General features: G+C 36.5%; 2 protein-coding genes, 2 long non-coding RNA genes and 1 pseudogene across 4 annotated transcripts; 1 reads left to right on the top strand and 4 right to left on the bottom strand.

Annotated features, from left to right (window-relative positions):
• On the bottom strand, positions 1,139–3,496 carry LOC104704825 (annotated as a pseudogene).
• LOC104701805 lies at positions 8,708–9,253 on the bottom strand. The gene is made up of 2 exons (XR_753901.2): positions 9,162–9,253; positions 8,708–9,066 (listed from the first exon to the last, which is right to left on the bottom strand). It is a non-coding gene; the product is annotated as an uncharacterized LOC104701805 (long non-coding RNA).
• On the bottom strand, positions 12,357–15,014 carry LOC104701804 (receptor-like protein 12). The gene has a single exon (XM_010417546.1). The coding sequence runs from the start codon at positions 14,923–14,925 to the stop codon at positions 12,580–12,582; it is 2,346 nt and encodes a 781-aa protein (XP_010415848.1). The 5' UTR covers positions 14,926–15,014; the 3' UTR covers positions 12,357–12,579.
• LOC104701802 lies at positions 17,989–19,296 on the bottom strand. Its single transcript, XR_753900.1, has 2 exons — positions 18,939–19,296; positions 17,989–18,855 (listed from the first exon to the last, which is right to left on the bottom strand). It is a non-coding gene; the product is annotated as an uncharacterized LOC104701802 (long non-coding RNA).
• Positions 18,613–20,689, top strand: LOC104701803 (endoglucanase 9). The gene is made up of 5 exons (XM_010417544.2): positions 18,613–18,832; positions 18,928–19,431; positions 19,528–19,677; positions 19,758–19,869; positions 19,953–20,689. Exons 1-5 carry the CDS (start codon positions 18,638–18,640, stop codon positions 20,444–20,446), a joined length of 1,455 nt encoding a protein of 484 aa, XP_010415846.1. The 5' UTR covers positions 18,613–18,637; the 3' UTR covers positions 20,447–20,689.

Raw genomic sequence — 21,208 nt, 5'->3', positions numbered from 1 at the left:
TTTTTTTTTTTTTTTTTTTTTTTAAGTTTGTGTTGTAAGAAAGGGTTAGGGTATGCTTCATTGGCTCTTCTGCTTTAAGAAGAAGAGACTCTTTAGTGGGGATGTAAACTTAATAAGTCTTGCGTCAACGGTTGACTTTACACAATATGTCTTCCACTCCACATAAATCCCCTCCAAAGTCCAAATATCTCTTAATTAATGTTGTTGACCTCCATGACGGTGCTTCGTTTCTTCTTCATAGATATTTGGAAGTCTTCTCTTCCACAACTCTTATCGTAGAGAAGACGAGAAATATATATTACTCTATGAAGAGAAGACCCGTACACAATATTTGTAAGTCTTCTCTTCCACGAGTTTACCGGTTTTTAGCAGGTTTTTCTGTTTTTTTTTGCGGATTTTTAGTTATCCGGTTTATCCGGTTTTTAGAGGTAATCTGGATTGGAATGTCTACTAGATCGCAGTTGGATCGGTCTGTGTTTAAAATTATTAAAGAAACGAAATAACACAGTTCCGAAACTAATTTGATTGTTCGACGATAGATTAATGTTTCATAAAGACTAATGATTTGATAATTATGGAAATTACTTGAAATGATGGATTGATGATAAATCGTAGAATAATTTAAAACCAATAATTATAAGATTTGTTGAAATTTTTATAAATTTAAGGTAAACAATATTTAAAAGTGATTAAAAACAAATAAGAATATATCTAAGCTAAACAACAAACAGGATTTTTAAAACCACACATTCCTAACGTTGTAAAAGAAACAAAATTAGGGCTGGCTCTACCTAAATATTAACATATGTGATGATTCATCACTGTCACTATTTGTATAGTCAAATTAGTCATGATCATAAAGCTCCGCAAAGAACAAGACAATCGATATTTGAAAGCAGCACACTGCACACTAGGAACTAGAAAACACAACGTATACATTTTTTAGCCAAGAGATATATCGAATACCACCAAAGACGTTTATTACATAACCATAAAACAGAAAAGTACAAACATATATATATACCAGTATATTGGTGAATACCCCTGGCAAATTGAGTACGAACAGGAACAAGACGTTGGACAACATATGCGTCACAAATACTTAGAGAGAGAGAGAGAGAAACGGCAAGAGATGGGCTTAACGAGCACTTGTGGTGACTCTGAGTTTTTATCGACCAAACTTTTTAGCAAACCATTCATGATTGTGTGAAGTAAAGATGTATCCGATCACCAAACCACAAAATACACCAGGTCCATAGGCTATTGCTGCTGCTACTCGGTTAAACATTTTTTCTTCCTTGTCTGACAACTCCTCTTGCTGCTGTGATGTAGGATTCCGAACATGAGTTTCTCCACAGATATCTTCAAGACCGTAGAGTCCATGGTTGTCCAAGAATGAAGAACATTCCTGTCTTTGAAACTGTGTGCCTCGTGGCACTGGACCTTGGAGAAAGTTATGGGAAAAGTTCATGTATGATAGAAAGGAGAGTTTACCAAGGTCTTGTGGGATTTGACCTGACAGCTTGTTACATGATAGGTCTAACGTCTCGAGCTTTGTCAGATTTGCCAAGAATCGTGGGATATCGCTTGTGAATGCGTTACCTGAAAAATTGAGAATACGCAGTTCCTCCAAAGAACCAATGGATTCAGGTATTTTGCCATAAATTCTGTTTTCCGAAAAGTCAATGGCTATGAAGTCTTGTCGGATCCGCTCAAAACTCATGGCTACTCCTTTATTCACCATTTCCATCGAGCGATAGATAAGAGAAAAATTCTGAATATCTTCGATGTACTCATAACTTCCATTGACTAACGTAGCCATTTCATGCCAACTAGAAAAATAGTGAGGTGGGAGTGTTCCACTAAAGTCGTTGTGTGATATATCGATGATTCTTAAACCATGAAACCCAATGGACATGTTGTGATGATACAGTGGCCCATAAAACTCGTTCGACTTAAGGATGAGGACATGTAAAGATGGTAGCGATCCCAACCAAGTTGGAAACTTGTCCTTGATTTTGTTGCTTTCAACATTCACAAATTGTAGGGCTTTGCAGTTGATCAAAGACTTTGGAAACTTCCCCTCCAGCTGGTTGCGACTAACGTCCAATGAATGTAAGTTTGTAGCATTGGCAAACATATCTGGAAGACTTCCGCTGAAGTTGTTGTTCCGAAGTATTAGCCCAGTAAGTTGGAAGTTTCGTAAACACGAAGGAATCGAGCCGTTGAATAGATTGTTCGACAAATCTAAGAAGCCTAACCCTTTCACCTTGCAGATCCAAAGAGGAAATGACCCTCAGAATGAATTGGAACTCAGATCCAACACTTGGATTAGTGTTTCTTTTGAAGATGGTTTTTCCAAACTGCTGAAAGAATTGTGTGAAAGCATCGCTGACGACAATCCCCAAACCCAACTTGGTACTTCACCTTCCAACTTGTTGTTGGAAACCCCAAAAATACGGAGGCTAACTAGCTTTGACATAGATGTTGGGATAGTCCCACTGATATTGTTGTGAGCAACATCTAATAATACGAGGTTTATAAATTTGGATATGGATTCTGGGATTGAGCCATCTAATCTGTTTTGAGAAAGGACTATATTTTGAAGCTTAGATGATGAAGATATATTATTAGCAAACTCTATAGGTCCTGTGAATTGGTTTCTATCCATATAAACCAATGTTAGTGAAGGGATCGAGAACAAAGATTTAGGGAAAGGCCCGGCAAATGAGTTTGCACTAACTGAAAAAGTCACCAAGTTGTGTAACCCACTCATATCAGATGGAAGTGATGTGAAGTTATTAGAGTAGATGCTAAAAGCGGAAAGCTTCGTTAAATTAGCAAATGAATTAGGAATGTTGCCACTTAAGCTGTTACTGTCAAGTGACATGGCTCTTAGTTCGTTTAGGTTTCCAATGGAAGTTGGAACTTCACCTACCAAATGATTACCCCAAAGATCAAGATCTAAGAGAAAAGATAGGTTTCCTAGTGCAGAAGGAATTTCTCCTATGAGATTGTTAGCTCCAAGGTTAAGGTTTCTTAGTTGGTATAGATTGCCTATTGAAGACGGAATCTCACCGACCAATCTATTAGAAGAAAGCTCAAGATTAATGAGACGAGAAAGATTTCCTAGTGAAGAAGGAATCTCTCCTTGGAGATTGCAACCAGAAAGGTCTAGGCTACTAAGAGATTTGAGTCTAAAAAGACTACTGTCAGTTTTCAAAGAGCTGTTAAGAAGAGTTGTATGAAGGTCGAGTGATATCACCTGGCCAAATTGATCATTGCACTTGACACCCTCCCAAAAACAGCAATCAGTGTTCTTGTTCCACCGACTTGGTTTAGACTCAAAGATCGGAAACTCGTCTCTGAATTTCAAAAGAGCATCCCTCTGGTCGTGGCGGCATAAGTGGAGCGAAGGAGAAGCAAGAGAGTGTATAAGGAGGGAAAAATAAATTGTAATAATACAAGAAACACAATAACAATGGCTTCGAGTCATTATATCTATCTTTTGATGAGCTTTTGTGTTGTAAGTGATGGGTTATTTTGCGCTTCATTGGTTCTCTTTAAAACGGAGAAGTGAAACCCCTTTACGGGGATGTTCCTTAGCTAGCTAGACTTGCGTCAAGTCGTGAAATCGGTTGATTTGTTCAAGTCTTCTTCAAATTGTACCATTTGTCTCACAATCTCCCCGTAAAATATGCTCGAGAGAGAGAGAGAGAGGTCTTGTGAAGGAATCAGCCAAACTCCAAAAATAAAATAAAAAATAGTCGTCCTACTTTGTAATCTTTTGCTGTGAAAACGACAAAACAAACAAAAGTCAAAGAGTGTTGCGTGTTTGATGAAATCGTAAGAGAAAGTTCCAAACTAGCTTTTTCAATATTACGATTCATATTAGTAACTTCATAACCCTATCTCATTAAACCCTGTGTATTAGTCGAGTACTTTCTTGATTAATTACCACTTTAATGTGTTGTGTGACATGTATAAAGACTGAAGCTCAAAACGACACTGTTTCAAGAACAGGCCTGAAGCCGAAGCCCAGCTCAAGCCTAACAAAGTCCAATTCCATTTCTGTGCAACGGCTATCTGCAAAAGACAGGAAAGAGATTAACACAATAAGTACAGTCTTAAAATGGTACGGAGGTGACGACGTGGAATCGTTTTGAGCTCCTACAATTGTGTGATGATAGAGATGCCACGTGAGAGTGCAGCTGGAACACTCCAGAAGACTCTAGAGTTTAGGTTAACTCTTTGTATCTCTATAAATATGAATAGTAAGTGTAATAGCAGAAAAGATAGAGAAAATAAGAAAAGAACAAAACTTTTTATTTCTCCTTCATTTCTTTCATGGTATCAGAGCCATGGATGGAACCATGGAACTCTATTCTTCTCCTTCGTTACATATCTCAAACTGTGTTACCATCAAGCTCACTGAGCAGAACTATATGATTTAGAAATCACAGTTTGACTCGTTCCTGAGGACACAAGCCTTGCTAGGGTTTGTAAATGGAGTTGTCAAGCCACCGCGAGAAACGATTCCCATCTGCAACAACACCGAGGGTAAAGTTGAGGAGATCTCTAACCCTGACTTTGAACTCTGGTCCAGATCTGACCAAGTTGTCAAAGCATGGCTACTTGGATCTATGAGTGAGAATGTTTTAAGACTGGTGGTTGGCTGCTCTACTGCACAAGAGGTATGAAACACTCTGGTTTCTCATTTCAATCGCACCTCATCTTCTAGGTTGTTTGAGTTACAGAGGCGTCTCCAAAACGCTGAAAAACTAGAGAAGAACATGTCTGATTATCTTAGGGGAATTAAAGATATATGTGATAAACTTGCCTCTATTGGAGACCCTGTTAGTGAAAAGATGAAGATTTTTGCTGCTTTAAGAGGTTTAGGTCGTGAGTATGAACCGATAATCACGGTTATTGAAGACTCTATGGATAGAAAACCTGAACCCACTTATGAAAGTGTGATCTCTCGCTTGACTGGCTTTGATGACCGCTTGCAAAGTTACACTGTCTCCTCTGATGTTTCTCCACATTTGGCCTTTAATAGCATGAGAAACACAAGCTCTCAGTATCGAGGAAGAGGAAACAGAGGCAGAGGACGTGGTAACTACTCAACTCGAGGAAGAGGTTTTCATCAACAGTTCTCCTCTGCAAATCCTTCCACTATTTCAAGTGACAAGCCCGTTTGTCAGATCGGTAGCAAGAGAGGTCACAATGCAATTGATTGTTGGTATCGATTTGATGAAGAGTACTCAAAGCCTAACAATGTGGCGTCTGCTTTTTCTGCTCTGCATATCAGTGATGTAACCGATGATAATGGCTGGTATCCAGATTCTGGTGCAACGGCTCACATCACCAACACAACTCAGCGTCTGCAGAGGGTTCAACCGTATTTTGGCAATGATGTTGTGATGGCAAGTGATGGTAACTACCTTCCCATCACTCACACTGGCTCTTCAAATCTTCCATCAACTTCAGGTAATCTTCCTTTAAATGATGTTCTGGTTTGTCCTGGAATAGCAAAATCACTTTTGTCAGTCTCAAAGCTAACAAAAGACTATCCATGTGCTGTTACTTTTGATTTTGATGATGTTGTTGTGAAGGACAAGGAAACATACAAACTCCTGACAAAGGGAAAGGAAAGTGATGGTCTCTATAAGCTGGAGGATAAAAAGCTTCAGACGTTCTACTCTACCAGACAAATCAAAACCTCCGATGAAATCTGGCATCAAAGATTGGGACACCCTAATGCTCAAGTCCTCCAACTTTTATCTACCAATAAGGCGATTCAAGTCAATAAAAGTACCAGCAAGGTGTGTGAATCATGTCGGCTTGGAAAGAGTTCGAAACTGTCATTTATTTCTTCTATTTCTCATGCTTCTAGACCACTAGAGAGAGTTCATTGTGATCTCTGGGGTCCCTCTCCTGTTTTCTCTGTTCAAGGATTCAGGTTCAATGTAATTTTCATTGAAAATTTTTCAAGATATTGTTGGTTTTATCCACTCAAGAAAAAGTCTGATTTTTGTGCTATTTTCATCAAGTATCAGTTGTTAGTAGAAAATCTTTTGCAACATAAAATTGGAATTTTTCAGTCTGATGGAGGAGGTGAGTTTATAAGTCAGAAATTCCTTGCTCACTTAGAGGATTCTGGTATTCAGCATTACATCTCTTGTCCTCACACTCCAGAACAAAATGGATTAGCAGAGAGGAAGCATAGACAGCTCACAGAAATGGCTCTCACACTTATATTGGGTAGAGACGTTTTTTACTGCAAATTATCTCTGTAATCTCTTACCAACCACTGTTCTTGCTGACAAAATCAGTCCTTTTGAAGCTTTGAATGGTCAAGCACCAGTCTACACTGCTTTGCGAACATTCGGTTGTGCTTGTTATCCTATTCTTCGGCCATATGCTCAAAACAAATTTGATCCTCGTTCACTTAAGTGTGTCTTCCTCGGCTATACAGAGAAGTATAAAGGTTATCATTGTTATTACCCTCCTAATGGCCGTGTTTACTTGAGCAGACATGTTCTTTTCGATGAAGGATCATTCCCTTTTATGGATACTTACGCCTCTTCACAATCGTTTGTGCCCACTCCATTGTACACTGCTTGGCTCAAGACGCCTTATGCTTGTTCAGTTCAGTCTACTACGACTCAAGCATGCTCTCCACCATTGGTTCAAGAAGATCTTGTCACTCTTACATCATCGGTTCAAGAAGATCATGTTACTCCTACAAGATCATCATTTTTTATCACTCATGAAGCACAAGATGACATTGTTTCACCTGAGCTTTCGGCTAGTTCTGATGAGGAATGTATTGAGTGTACGATAAGCTCAGACCTTGTTCCTATAGGCAACATCATTCCTCCATCCTTGCCTCAGCCGATTGTATTAGGTTCAACAGTCTCTGAATCAATTCATCCAATGGTTACAAGATCGAAAACCGGTATTCACAAGCCCAATCCAAGATATGCTTTGCTATCACATAAAGTATCTCATCCTATGCCTACTACTGTTATTGAAGCATTAAAAGATGAAAAATGGAATGGTGCAATGAATGAAGAAATGGACAATTGCAAGGTTACAAGAACATGGTCTCTTGTTCCTCCTTCACCAGATATGCATGTGTTGGGCTCCAAATGGATTTTTAGAGTTAAACTCAATGCTGATGGATCTCTGGATAAGTATAAAGCCAGATTAGTAGCTCAAGGTTTCAAACAAGAAGAAGGAATTGATTACCTTGAGACTTATAGTCCTGTCGTTCGTAAACCTACAGTTCGAGCAGTTCTCCATATTGCTACACTTTTGAATTGGGAACTCAAACAAATGGATGTTCGAAATGCCTTTCTCCATGTAGACCTTACTGAAACCGTCTACATGAAGCAACCAGCAGGTTTTGTTGATAAAGAACATCCTGATCATGTGTGTCTATTGCATAAGTCTCTTTATGGACTCAAACAAGCTCCAAGAGCATGGTTTGACAAATTCAGTAACTTTCTACTGAAGTTTGGTTTCTTTTGCAGTATAAGAGATCCATCTCTATTCATTTGTGCCAAAAACAATGATGTCATCTTCTGCTTTTGTACGTTGATGATATGGTGATCACAGGAAACTCATCTGGTTTGCTTAATTCTCTGCTTGATGCGTTCAATCAACAGTTCAGAATGAAGGATTTGGGAGAACTACATTACTTCCTTGGGATTCAAGCTCAGTTTCATCCTCAAGGTTTATTTCTCTCTCAACAAAAATATGCAGAGGACCTCCTTATAGAAGCAGTGATGTCCAATTGTTCCTCAGTTGCTACTCCTCTGCCACAACAGCTCAAGAGAACACCAATGCAAGATAAGCTTTTCGAAAATCCAAAATACTTCAGAAGCCTAGCAGGAAAACTTCAGTATCTAACTTTAACTAGGCCTGATATCCAGTTTGCAGTCAACTATGTGTGTCAGAAGATGCATGCTCCTATTGTCTCAGATTTTCAACTGCTTAAGCGTATTCTCAGATATATCAAAGGAACCACCACAATGGGTATCTCCTTCAATAAAAATACAGACTGCAAAATGAGGGTGTTCAGTGATAGTGATTACAACGGTTGCCAATCCTCTAGTCGTTCCACTGGTGGGTTCTGTACAGTTTCTTGGCAACAACATCATATTCTGGTCTTCCAAGAAGCAACCAACTGTTTCTAAAAGCTCTACTGAAGCTGAATATAGGGCTATGTCTGAAGCTACATCTGAAATTACATGGCTGGTGAATCTTTTACAAGACCTTGGAGTTCCTCAGTTTCACAAGCCAGAGTTTTCTGTGATAATCTGTCAGCGGTTTATCTCACTGCTAATCCAAGTTTCCATGCTCGCACAAAGCACTTTGCCACTCATTATCACTATGTTCGAGAACATATCTTAAATATTTAGGAACTCATTAAGCATTCTTAATTTCTACCTCCTCCAATGGTAAGGTCATTAGAGGTTCTTAAGAATTAATTTTTTTAAAATGAAATTTGGTGTATGATGTTTTAAGTGTATGAAATTTGGTGTATTGGGACAAAGTAAATACAAGACACAAGTGAAAAATCTTGCAGAAGAATGCAAAAACATTATCAGACCTGCAGAAGAATGCAAAACTAGAATCAGAGAGCATCTTGATGTGTAAACAGCTAAAGCAGCAAGCATGGATGAAAAGAACATCACGGTGTCGTAATGCATCATATTTAATTCAACGAGAAAGTGTACAATATTCTCATGTATGCATCATTTCCAATTCATCAATGGTTTGTCTTAACTGGCACAGAACTTGGTTGCCTCTTGTCATAGACTGTCCCAGCACCAATTGAACAAAAAATGCAGAAATTGCAGGTCTACTGTCTTGTAAAATCACAGACCACCATTCTACAATAAGATGCTCTAGACCACTCTTGTGCACTGCAATTCTATGCCACTGAGCTGGTTTTGGCTGATTGGTGGCTCCTACAACTACAAGCCTCTGATCAAACATCCCTACTGTGAAAATCTTCTGTAACGGTGCTTGCTTTACTTTCCCAGAAATAATCGCCTGAGTGAATAAAAGAAAAACAACAATGATATGTAATGACAAGAATACAATCACCCACTCTAACGAAGATAATTAACTTAAAATAGAGATATTACATCAAGATAACTGAAGTCATGAACCATGATTTAATCATCAACATCTAATTCAAGGCATATGCAAAAAGATCGTTCCTTTTCAATCAATTTTTGCTATAGAAACAACAATTGAAGTCTTAGATAAGACTAACTTGATTCCAATATTCTTCAGCTACTAATGCTTAACAAAAAGATCTCAACTTTAGAACAAAAAGCACAAATCTTTCATGTTCCTCCTCCAACAGTGAATGTGCAGATCGGATCCACCGTAATGTGACTGTGACTCTCTGATTTCAAAGACAAGACTTGCAGATCACATGCACTAGAGTTTTCCGTTGATCTGTCGTCGGTGGAGATGATGAGTTACCATAAATTGAATCACTCTCCTCTGTTTGCAATCGATTTTTTGAGAGGAATCTATCGACAATTTTTTTTCCTTCTCTCACCCAACCGTAATTGAACACGTCGACCACAGATGTCGCCTCTTAAACCTCCCATTGGGAGATCATTATTTTGAGACTCTTATATTTTTTTAGGAGTAAAAAGTGTAATTTTACAAAATAAGAACTTTGTGTTTGTTAATTAACATTATCCCCTCCAATGTTAAACTCTAATTAGGATTCTTATTTTTGAAAAAATATTGTTTTCAAAATAAAATATTTTAAGCTCCATTCTAGTGATATACCCATTACTACTTTTGGCTTTGCTAGCTCCATCTCCAGTATCATCTGCCTGGCATCAACTTACTATATCCAACACATTGCTAGCTCTCACATCTCCATGGATTATCTGTGGGGTTGTGTGGTACCTGAGCAAAGAGAGAAAGTGTCGGTTTTAGATTTTGAGACTCACGCAATGGCCTGAGCAGAGCTTATGGCAATCTTCACCCGCTTTATACAGCAAAATCAGTCTCCTCTCTCTTACTCCATGCCTTCAGTCTCTTGACTGCAATCTGTAAGAAGACACAAAATTATTAACATCACAAGATCAATTACTTACTTGTGATCCATCCCATCACAAAACGTTGTCGATGTGTTTTTGGGCTTAGATCATGATGTTCTTTGTCTCGGACCTTGATCTTGATGTGTGTTTTTGTATCAGACCTCAACTCTTGAGGAAGACGTTGACATCTGATGAACTTAAGCCAAAGAGGCCAGGAAGAGCTCTTCTACCTTAAACAAAACACGCTCTTGAGGTCTGTATTATGTTTCCCCTTTTCCTAATTATGTTTTCTGATCTGTTTCACCATGAAACAGAGGGATATATCTTTTTCTTTTGTCAAAACAGAGAGATATATATATCACTTTTTACCACTAAATGCAGAAGGTTATAGATGAAATGGGCAAATACAGTGAAGCTAAAACCACATGGAATACTTTCTCTAATATTTAAACAAATTCATGAAGATGTTAGACGTTGAGAGCAATTACTTACTTGTGATCCATCCCATAGCTGACCCCATTCTACTTACACGTACACAATAAGACACAATAAGAGACAACTCTTAAACTTACTACATAAGAGTTGAATCTTATTTTTTTTATCAATTATGATTTATTTTTAAATCACTTTAGCAATAAGAGTCTGTGCTAAATACACCGTTGGAGATGCACTAAGAGGCACCTCTTTACCAATATTCTGATTTTTGATTTAATTTTAATCATATAAAACTTAATAGGTCTACCTAAGAAGTCGTCCTGTTAAACTTAAGAGGTCCGTTATTATTTAACTTGACCGGTAAATATAGTTACCAACAAAATTTAGCTATATCAAACAAAACCAAAACTTTAATCTCCAATAGCTCTTGCAGAGAATCATGTTTTATGCTTCAAGAACGACAGTTCATTGTACTATAACTTTTCAGCAGGTTCTCCTCCACAGTTCAAAAACAACATATTTTTGGTAAGATAAACAATGTTTATTAGTAGTAGATGATAATCTTGGGTGGCTCATGGAAAGCAATTTGTCCTTCTCAACCAATTGTGAAAGCCATTTAGCATCAAAGAATATAACATTCATCTACAAGGATAAACTAATTTAATTTTATACATTTTTCAAAAAAAAATCATAAAATAGAAATTTACATTTTAAAGCAATCTGATCGTAAATTCTTTTGAGAATCAGAGGCTCTATATTTTACATCACAATTTAGTAAGAATTAGATGAATACCCATGCTATGCGTGGGCTTATGGCTGACCGTTTTAAACAATTGTGCTATTAATTTGTTATTTTTATGTAGAGTTTATCTTTATTTTTTTTAAATTGTGGAAATCTTGAAAAATATGATTTTGACGTTGATTTTTTTAATACTTCACATAAGTTATTTTTATTTTGTAATTGAATTATTATATACATGCATGAAAAACTTTGTTTTGAGAGATTTAATCATTCTACAATTCTTGTCTAAAACTTCTAAAAAACTATTTCAAATGAAAGCTTGATCTAAGGATGCATATTTTGTAACAAAGAGTTTTTTGGTTGAATAAATTTTACATTCATTCAAAAAAAAGCTTTTCAATTATATACTATGAAAAACACTAATATTTTCTTTTATCAAGAATTGCAGCTTGGCTAACTCTTTAATAGATAAAATTAATATAGACACCTTCCTTTTATGTTAGCTCTTCTATTTCTTGAATATAACTCTAGATTTTTTTTAATAAGAATTTCATTTACTTTTATTTTTGACAATTTCTAAATATTAGAATATGAAAACCCCCTTCCTCTTTGTCTCTATATTTTTCTAAACTAACATTCTAAGTTTTATTCAATATCTTCCATTTGATAGTAAACAAAACCTCAATCTTCATCATATATAAAATTTTATTTCTTTAGGGACATATTTTCATGATTTTCTTTACAATATTAACAAATATCTCGATCACTACTGCTACTCTTCAAACTATTGACAAAATTGTAACGCCTAAACTATATGTCAATACATTCATGGTTTACTACAAGAGGAAGAAGTGGCTATTTGATTAACTCTTGATGCTCTTTTATCTTTTGGTGATGCATCTACTTTTTTGGGACATGTTTTAAGCCTATCTAACTTTCTTATGTGAATAATAAAACTATTTTTGTGATAGATATATTAAGAAAAAAAAAACATGAAAGATGCTTCATATTCCTTTTAGTTTGTTTGCTTTTAATAAGTATAGACAAGTGACACTCTCTCCACTGCTGACGTGTCATTCAAACGGAGAGAGTTAGCCAACTTTTATAATATAAATTTCAAAACAGAATGTATATATATTTTAAAACCAAGATACTATATCAAATACCACCAACTACGGTACATATATTACAAAACCATACAATAGAAAATTCAGGAAAATTACAACATAAACAAGTCTTTTGAAGGACACCCTGGAAGCAATATCACAAGTGCTTAAAGAGAAGACTACAAGAGATGCGTTTAACGAACACTTGTAATGACTATCTGCTTTTCCGACCAAACTTTTCGGCGAACCACTGATGATTGTGTGAAGTGAAGATATGTCCGATCACCAATCCACAAAAGACACCAGGACCATAGGCTATTGCAGCTGCTACCCAGTTGAACGTTTTTTCCTCCTTCTCTGACAACTCCTCGGGTTGTTGTTGTGATTTAGGATATGGAACAAGTCCTACTCCACAAATTTCTTCTAGACCGTAGAGTTTTGGGTTGTCCAAGAATGAGGAACATTTCTGCCTTTGAAACTGTGTGCCTCGTGGCACTGGACCTTGAAGAAGGTTATGAGAGAAGTTCATGTATGACAGAAATGACAGTTTACCAAGATCTTGAGGGATTTGCCCTGAAAACTTGTTACGTGATAGGTCTAATGCCTCGAGACTAGTCAAATTTGCCAATGATCGTGGGATATCACTTGTGAATGTGTTACCCGATAAGTTGAGAAGACGCAACTCTTTCAAAACGCTGATAGATTGAGGGATTTTACCATAAATTTTATTTCCAGAAAAATCAATGGCTCTGAAGTCTTGTCGGATCCGCTCAAAGCTCGTTTCTACTCCTTTATTCACTATTTCCACCGACTGGTAGATTAGAGAATAAGCCGGAAGAGTTGCCATGTACTGCCCATTTCCTTCGGTTATTGTGGTCATTTCACGCCAGTTGGAAAAATAGTAAGGTGGGAGTGTTCCAGCCAAGTCATTATGTGATATATCAATGACCCTTAAACTCTGAAACCCAATGGACATGTGGTCATGATACAACGGCCCATAGAACCTGTTTGACCTGAAGATGAGAACATTTAGTGATGGTAGAGATCCCAACCATGATGGAAACTTATCCTTGATTTTGTTGCTTTCCACATTCACAAACTGTAGAGCTTTGCAATTGGTTAGAGACTTCGGGAAATTTCCCTCCAGCTGGTTTTGACTAACGTCTAATGATTGTAACTTGGTAGCATTGGAAAATATATCTGGAAGAGTCCCACTGAAGTTGTTGTTCCGCAGAGTTAGCTCGGTAAGAGAAACAGTGAGGTTCCTTAAACATGGAGGAATCGAGCCGCTGAAGAGGTTGTTGGACAAATCTAAAAGACGTAACCATTTAAGCTTGCATATCCAAAGAGGGAACGGTCCACGGAACGAGTTCCAACTCAAATCCAACCCTTTGATTGATGTTTCTTGTGAAGAGTTCTCCAAACTGTTGAAAGAATTGTGAGAAAGCGTCACTGCTGTTAGTCTCCATACCCAACTTGGTACTTCACCTTCCAACTTGTTATTGGAGAGACGAAAAAAATCGAGGTTGACTAACTTTGACAGATATTTAGGGATTGGTCCAGTGAAATTGTTGTGGCTAAGATGTAACAGTGCGAGGTTGAGAAACTTAGATATAGATTCAGGGATTGGGCCATCGAAGTGGTTACTATCAAGGTTTAAAGCCCAAAGATTAGATGATGAAGATATATTCTTAAACTCTAGAGGTCCCGTGAATTGGTTTTCTTTTAGAATAACTGATCGTACCATAGGAATCAAGAACAAGGATTTAGGAAAAGGCCCGTGAAATGAGTTTCCACCAACATCAAAGTACCTCAAATTGTGGAATCCACTCATGTCTGATGGAAGCGTGGATGAGAAGTTATTATAAGCTAGGTTTAAATAGGAAAGATTCGTTAAATTTACAAAGGAAATAGGAATTTTGCCACTTAAACTGTTTAAGTCAAGTGACATGACTCTTAACTCGTTCAGGTTTCCGATGGAAGTTGGAACTTCACCTACCAAACCATTATTCGAAAGTTCAAGACTTTTGAGACGAGAAATGTTTCCTAAAGAAGAAGGAATCTCTCCTACGAGATTGTTATAGGCAAGACTAAGGTTTCTTAGATTGTTTAGATTGCCTATTGAAGCTGGAATCTTACCCACCAATTTATTCCAAGAAAGGTCAACAAGTGTGAGACGAGAAAGATTACCTAGTGAAGAAGGAACCTCTCCTTGTAGAAAGCAATTACTAAGGTTTAGGTGACGAAGATATTGGAGTCTAAAGAGGCTACTATTGGTTTTCAAAGAGCTGTTGAGAGAGGTGTAAAGGTCGAGTGATATCACCTGGCCTTTTTTATCATCGCAACTGACACCTTCCCAGAAACAGCAATCACTGCTCTTATTCCATAAACTTCTCCATGTATTATTACTTGCTGGAAACTCGTCTCTGAACTCCAAAAGGGCATCTCTCTGGTCGTGGCGGCAGAAGTGAACTGTAGGAGAAGCAAGAGTGTGGATTAGGAGGAAGAAATAGATGGTAATAACACTATAAAAGCAACAACGATGGCTTAGACTCATCATATCTCTTTATTTGTTTTTGATGCTGTGTTGTTGTAAGTCATGAATGGGTGATGTACTGATGTATGCATCATTGGCTCTCTTTAAGAAGAAGAGACACTTCAGTGGATTTCGGTTGATTTCGTCAAAAATCTTCAACTCTGCTTTATCATCAATAATGACTTGTGTCACACGTGTCTAGAAGTTTTCCACGTAAACCATTTGACTCAGTCACTCCTCTCCAAAATATTATCTCTCAAGTCTTGAAGCTTAGCCAATTTCTATTTAACGAAAATATACTATCGTTCTTCACAGATTAGATGGCTTGATAATGTCCATCTGAATAACTGATTTGACAAATCAAAAGACTTAGAAATTGATTATAAGGGAACAATTAACCCCGGCAACATACACTGATTTTGACATAAACAAGCCGTCGGATTAGGTTAGACTTTGTGGCTTGTGTGGTTGGTTTTTCAATTAACCGTTAGATAATCGTCGTTGACTCGTTGTATCTCAGATCTAGACTTTGTGGCTTGTGTGGTTGGTTTTTAAATTAATTGATTGTGAAGGCCCATTAATACGAATGGCCTATATATACAGTATGTGATGCGCTAATGCATCTATACCTACATTTTATTTTGGTTCGTTTGAAAGAAAGAGTCAAATGAATAATATCTTAATCATTATAATTGAACTCATTTAATCTTTGTCTCTTAGATTGATAAAGTATAAATATTATCATTATTGTAATTCTATCAATCTATACTACTATTTTTGCAGCAGTTTTTGCACAAAAATATTTTTTGTAAAGTTTTTACATTGATATTTAATATTTATATTTATATCCAAACAAGTTTATTTAACTTTCTCTACTATATTTATAACCAAACACAATTAAAATATTTTAAATATCCATGTATAGAAATGTTTTATAATTAATAAAGATATTTAGAGATTTATTCAAAATAATAAAAAAAATATTCTCCAATCTCCAATCATCTCTTTTGATTTTAAAATTTAAATGTAGTGAATCATCATATAATACATAAAAATAACAAAAAGTATATTTTTCCTGCATATATTGTGATTTGAAATGTTTAAAACAAACATATATTACTCAATTAATATAAAAAGTGTGTGTTCAACATACATATATAGTAAATTTACTGTATATAGTAAATTATAAAATTTTAGGAAGTTTATAATTTATAACTAATAAATCTAAACTTAATAAAATTATAAATATTTAAACATATTAAATTTTCAAAATTACACAAACGAGTTATATTACATAACGGGTTATATGACATTACATGATTTAATTAACAATACTAAAAAATAAACTATCAGTTATATGATATTTCAATATGGGTTTAAATCCTCATTTTAATGTTTAACAACACCAATATAAAATATGACGAATCAAACTGATTTAATTAAAATTATAGTAAAGAAAAATTATTGTGCAGTATACCATGATTTATATATTAAATCACTAAAATTAACAAAAGAATATATTACCAAAATTAGTATTAAAATAGTACATTAACAAAAAAAAAAAATTTACTCCGCGTGTACCGCGGGTTATAATCTAGTTAGTCAAATATTTTTCCAAATACAAAAACAATACTCTATATTTAGTATTAGAGCATAGTCGCGGAAGCAATCCTCCTTAACTAAGTGTGAAAGCCAGTTAGAAGGCTACAAAGATGAAAGAATAAAAAGAATCTTGCGAACAAAGTAGAAAAAGAAACACATTTTTGCTTTTTTGGCATAAGGATGAAAAAATCATTTGCCAAAACCAATGAAATTTCTTTGAGTAGTAGTATAATAGTATCAGACTATCAGTGGGTTCACATAAGTAAAAGACTAAGCATGTGTGAGAAGAAAAAGAAAAACAAAATAAAGTGTTGCTTAGTTTAGAAATCTCTTCTTCTATTATTCTCATGCAAATCAAGACTATTAATCTTTACTATTACTAGTAGTGACATCGAATCATTACAATTACTAATAAGTAATACCTATAGCTTTGATCACGCGTCTGCTTAAACCGTGGTATGTGTTATACCCATGATAATAATCATTCTGTTAACCAAAAAAAAAAAAAAATCATTCCGTTAACGCATTGTACTATCTGTCAGCAGATCAATGGCATCGAGCAGACACGTTGTCCCCTTTTTTATTCGCTTTTGTTATTATTACACGAACTAGAAAAAGAATGTCCCATAAATAAAGCAAACAAAGAGAGATCCGTGGAATAATATTAGTAGAAGAGTAGTAGTATTATAATAAAAACATGCATAAAAAGAGGGACAAACATATAAGAAAGTGGATTAAGGCATCAATTTCGTCTCCATTACACTAACCTAACCATACGTTTTTTTTATTAAGTCCCAAGACTCGGCGCCGTTATCTTGGCGCCATTCACGCTTCCCCTCTTCTCTTCTTGTCTCTTCTTTTTAAATTCACAATCCCTTAAAGTTAAACCCTAACCTAATTTAACTACAAACTACCTAACTAGACTATACCCCATAACATAAACACATTACTGTTTCCAATTTTAACTCGAAACTACTCATTTCAAAAAAAATTATACAGTAATTGCTAGTATATACTAGTAAGTAGTAACTAGCACAAAAATAACAAACCTTTAATAAATGATTCAAGAAGTGATATATTGCTCCATTGTAACTAAAAGAATGCACATCTGAAAATAAGGTTTTCTTAACTTGTTAACTCTTACAACAAGATTTGATTCCAACAAGATAACAAATGTATAAATAAATATCAAGCAAACTTTTTTATTTTTTTTTATTTGGGTGCAAAGGTAAATATCAAGCAATTTATGAATGCTTTTATATCATAAATCATTCAATCTCCTCATCTTTTATAGTAGAAACTAGAAAGTCCCGCTTTTGCTGTTTTGCATTTGGTCTTTTTGACCATAACTTTATATTTTCAAGAAGACGCAAAGTCGTTATGTGCGTTTATATTTCGTTCATTCATGTGCCCACTAATGGCAAATACTACTTCTTCGGAAATAGGAGAGACTGTTACGACTTTCTTGCTTCCCAATGCCCCCACTAAGGCCAAAAATCCTAGTTTATTCCATTTTTCAACACTTTAAGATAAAAGATTTACAAAGAAACATAAAGAGGAATTTGAATAGATAAAGAAGACTAAAAGTCTGAATGGTAACTACGGTCAGGGCGGCGGACAAATCTGTTTGCGAACTAGACCGTTCTGTTTTAAGTGTGGATAATGGACCGCTGTGATCCAACTCTATTTATAAGGAAAAACGGTCCGCAATTGGACTGCTGCGGTTTTGTTTCTGTTTTCTGTAGACCGCACCACTGTGGACTACGCATAATGAATGGTAAATAAAAAGCGGTCTAATCCGCAGATGGATTTGTCCACCCCAACCGCTGTAAAGTTATAACAATAGACCGAAAAGAGAAAAGGAGGATTTGGTTAGGCTAAACTAAGGTAAGGATTAGTCATAAAATATTAAAAAAAAGAAGAGGATTTGGATTGGAGAAATTAAGGTTACTTTGTTTAGGAGCACGTTGATTACCCAAAAAGCCATATTTATCGCTTCCATCAGCGCCGGATCATTCTCTCTCCTATCTCTCTTAACTCTGGATCTTTCCCTTTCTCTATATATATGTGGACCTGCACGTAATAGATTCGTACCTCAAAACCCTCAAAAGCAATTTACTTCTGTCTTTGGAAAATGGCTTCTCCTTTCTTCTTTGTTTTCCTTTTCTCGTCTCTTCTCAAAGGCAATGTTGATGCCAACCCAAACTACAGAGAAGCTCTCTCCAAGTCATTGCTCTTCTTCCAAGGTCAGCGATCTGGTCGCCTTCCTAGAGGCCAACAACTCTCATGGAGGGCTAGCTCTGGCCTTTCTGATGGCTCCTCCGCTCATGTATACACCCTAAACAATTTAGCCTGTTATAGACAATATCTTTGTCAGTGACATTGATAACTAATTTAAGCAGGTAAATTTTATACGAATTGCAGGTGGACTTAACCGGCGGGTACTATGACGCAGGAGACAACGTTAAGTTCAACTTCCCAATGGCGTTTACCACCACGATGCTCTCATGGAGCGCACTTGAGTACGGTAAGCGGATGGGTCCTGAGCTGCAAAATGCACGTGTGAACATCCGTTGGGCCACGGATTATCTGCTGAAATGTGCTAGAGCCACTCCGGGAAAGCTTTACGTTGGGGTAGGAGATCCTAATGTTGATCACAAATGCTGGGAACGGCCTGAGGACATGGACACACCTCGTACAGTTTACTCTGTATCCCCTTCTAACCCCGGTTCTGATGTTGCAGCTGAAACAGCAGCAGCTCTAGCTGCAGCTTCTATGGTTTTCAGAAAAGTTGATTCCAAGTATTCTCGTTTGCTGCTGGCAACAGCTAAGGATGTGATGCAATTTGCCATTCAGTACCGGGGAGCTTACAGTGATTCCCTTTCTTCATCCGTTTGTCCTTTCTACTGCTCCTACTCTGGTTACAAGGTCTGCTTTCATATGTTTCATCTCTCAACAAAATCACTACAACTAAACCACTTTTTACCATAAAATCGGATCCAAAGGTGAATTTTATGATGACAGGACGAGCTGATGTGGGGTGCGTCCTGGCTGCTGAGAGCAACCAATAACCCGTATTACGCAAACTTCATAAAATCCTTAGGAGGTGGAGATCAACCTGACATCTTCAGCTGGGACAATAAATATGCTGGTGCCTATGTTCTTCTGTCACGGGTTTGTCTCGCTACTTATTAACAAATCATTCTTTAGCATCAGACTATAACTCACTAATTCAAAATCATTATTTTTGGCAGCGAGCATTACTTAACAAAGACAGCAACTATGAGCCATACAAGCAAGCAGCTGAGAATTTCATTTGCCAAATCCTTCCAGATTCTCCTTCCTCATCTACCCAATACACTCAAGGTGATCTAATTCTCTATATCAAATGCCTGATAACAACAACCTCGATCTTCCATGTTTACCAATCACATGTTTACTAACTACAGGGGGATTAATGTACAAGTTACCTCAAAGCAATCTGCAATACGTAACCTCCATAACATTCTTGCTCACAACTTACGCCAAATACATGAAAGCCACAAAATACACATTCAACTGCGGAAGCTCCGTTATAGTCCCAAACGCCTTGTTAAGCCTATCGAAGCGACAAGTTGATTACATACTCGGAGATAACCCAATCAGAATGTCGTACATGGTTGGATTCGGATCTAATTTCCCGAAAAGAATCCACCACAGAGCATCTTCTCTTCCTTCCCACTCACTTCATTCTAAATCCCTAGGCTGCAACGGCGGATTCCAATCATTCTACACTCAAAACCCTAACCCTAACATTCTGACAGGAGCAATCGTCGGAGGTCCGAATCAAAACGATGGGTATCCAGATCAGAGAGACGATTATAGCCACTCGGAACCGGCGACTTACATTAACGCCGCCTTTGTCGGACCTTTGGCGTATTTCGCCTCCGGTCGAGCGAATTGAAACTGAATCCGCCACCGCCGTGCATTTTCTCCGATGAGTGTAGTATTCGTTTCGTTTGTTTCTTGTTTTAGCTAAAGATCCGTTGGCCCAAGCCTAACGTGAAAAGATCAGTAAGTGTTGTTAAACTCTTAATGGGCTAAGACCCAATATTAATGGACCCGGCAAAAAAAATTATCGTGGTCTTTATTTAATTGATGTCTGGTTATAACATTAGCATGTAACAAGAAGGTTTACATGATTAACGATATCATCTATATAAAAGATTAATTACTCTTAATAAAACTAAGATTATTAAGAGGGATATTCAACTTGTTTTTTTAAGGATTTTAAAGTATTATTAAAATCCCTTGTTATTTAATTGAGATTTTTAAAAAATCTCATGAATCCTATGTTATTCAACTAAGATTTATATAAAATCATTTAAAATAATCCAGAATCTCTTGTTATTCAATCAATAATTTATAAAACCAACTTAATATCTCTTGTTATTCAATCAATAGTAACTTTTTTTAGAATGTTACTTTGAATGATTCTAGGATACTTTTTTCTCTTTTTAGTTAAAAAACACTTCTGTCAAAATCATATCCTTTAACATAGAATTTTGAAGTATTTCATCTAACCCAAAACGAGAAAGCTCCTTATCTTCTTCTTCTTCGTCCCCAATGGTGAGAGGATCAGGTCGTTTAGTACAGGTCGTTTAGCACAATTTGTTGATGCTCAGTGCAATCAAGCTTCTCTTATCTCCTTTCACTCTTGCGTTTG

The sequence above is a fragment of the Camelina sativa genome, chromosome 7 (assembly GCF_000633955.1).
Source record: "Camelina sativa cultivar DH55 chromosome 7, Cs, whole genome shotgun sequence".
Lineage (NCBI taxonomy): Eukaryota > Viridiplantae > Streptophyta > Magnoliopsida > Brassicales > Brassicaceae > Camelina > Camelina sativa.
This window is presented reverse-complemented; position numbering and strand designations above follow the sequence as displayed.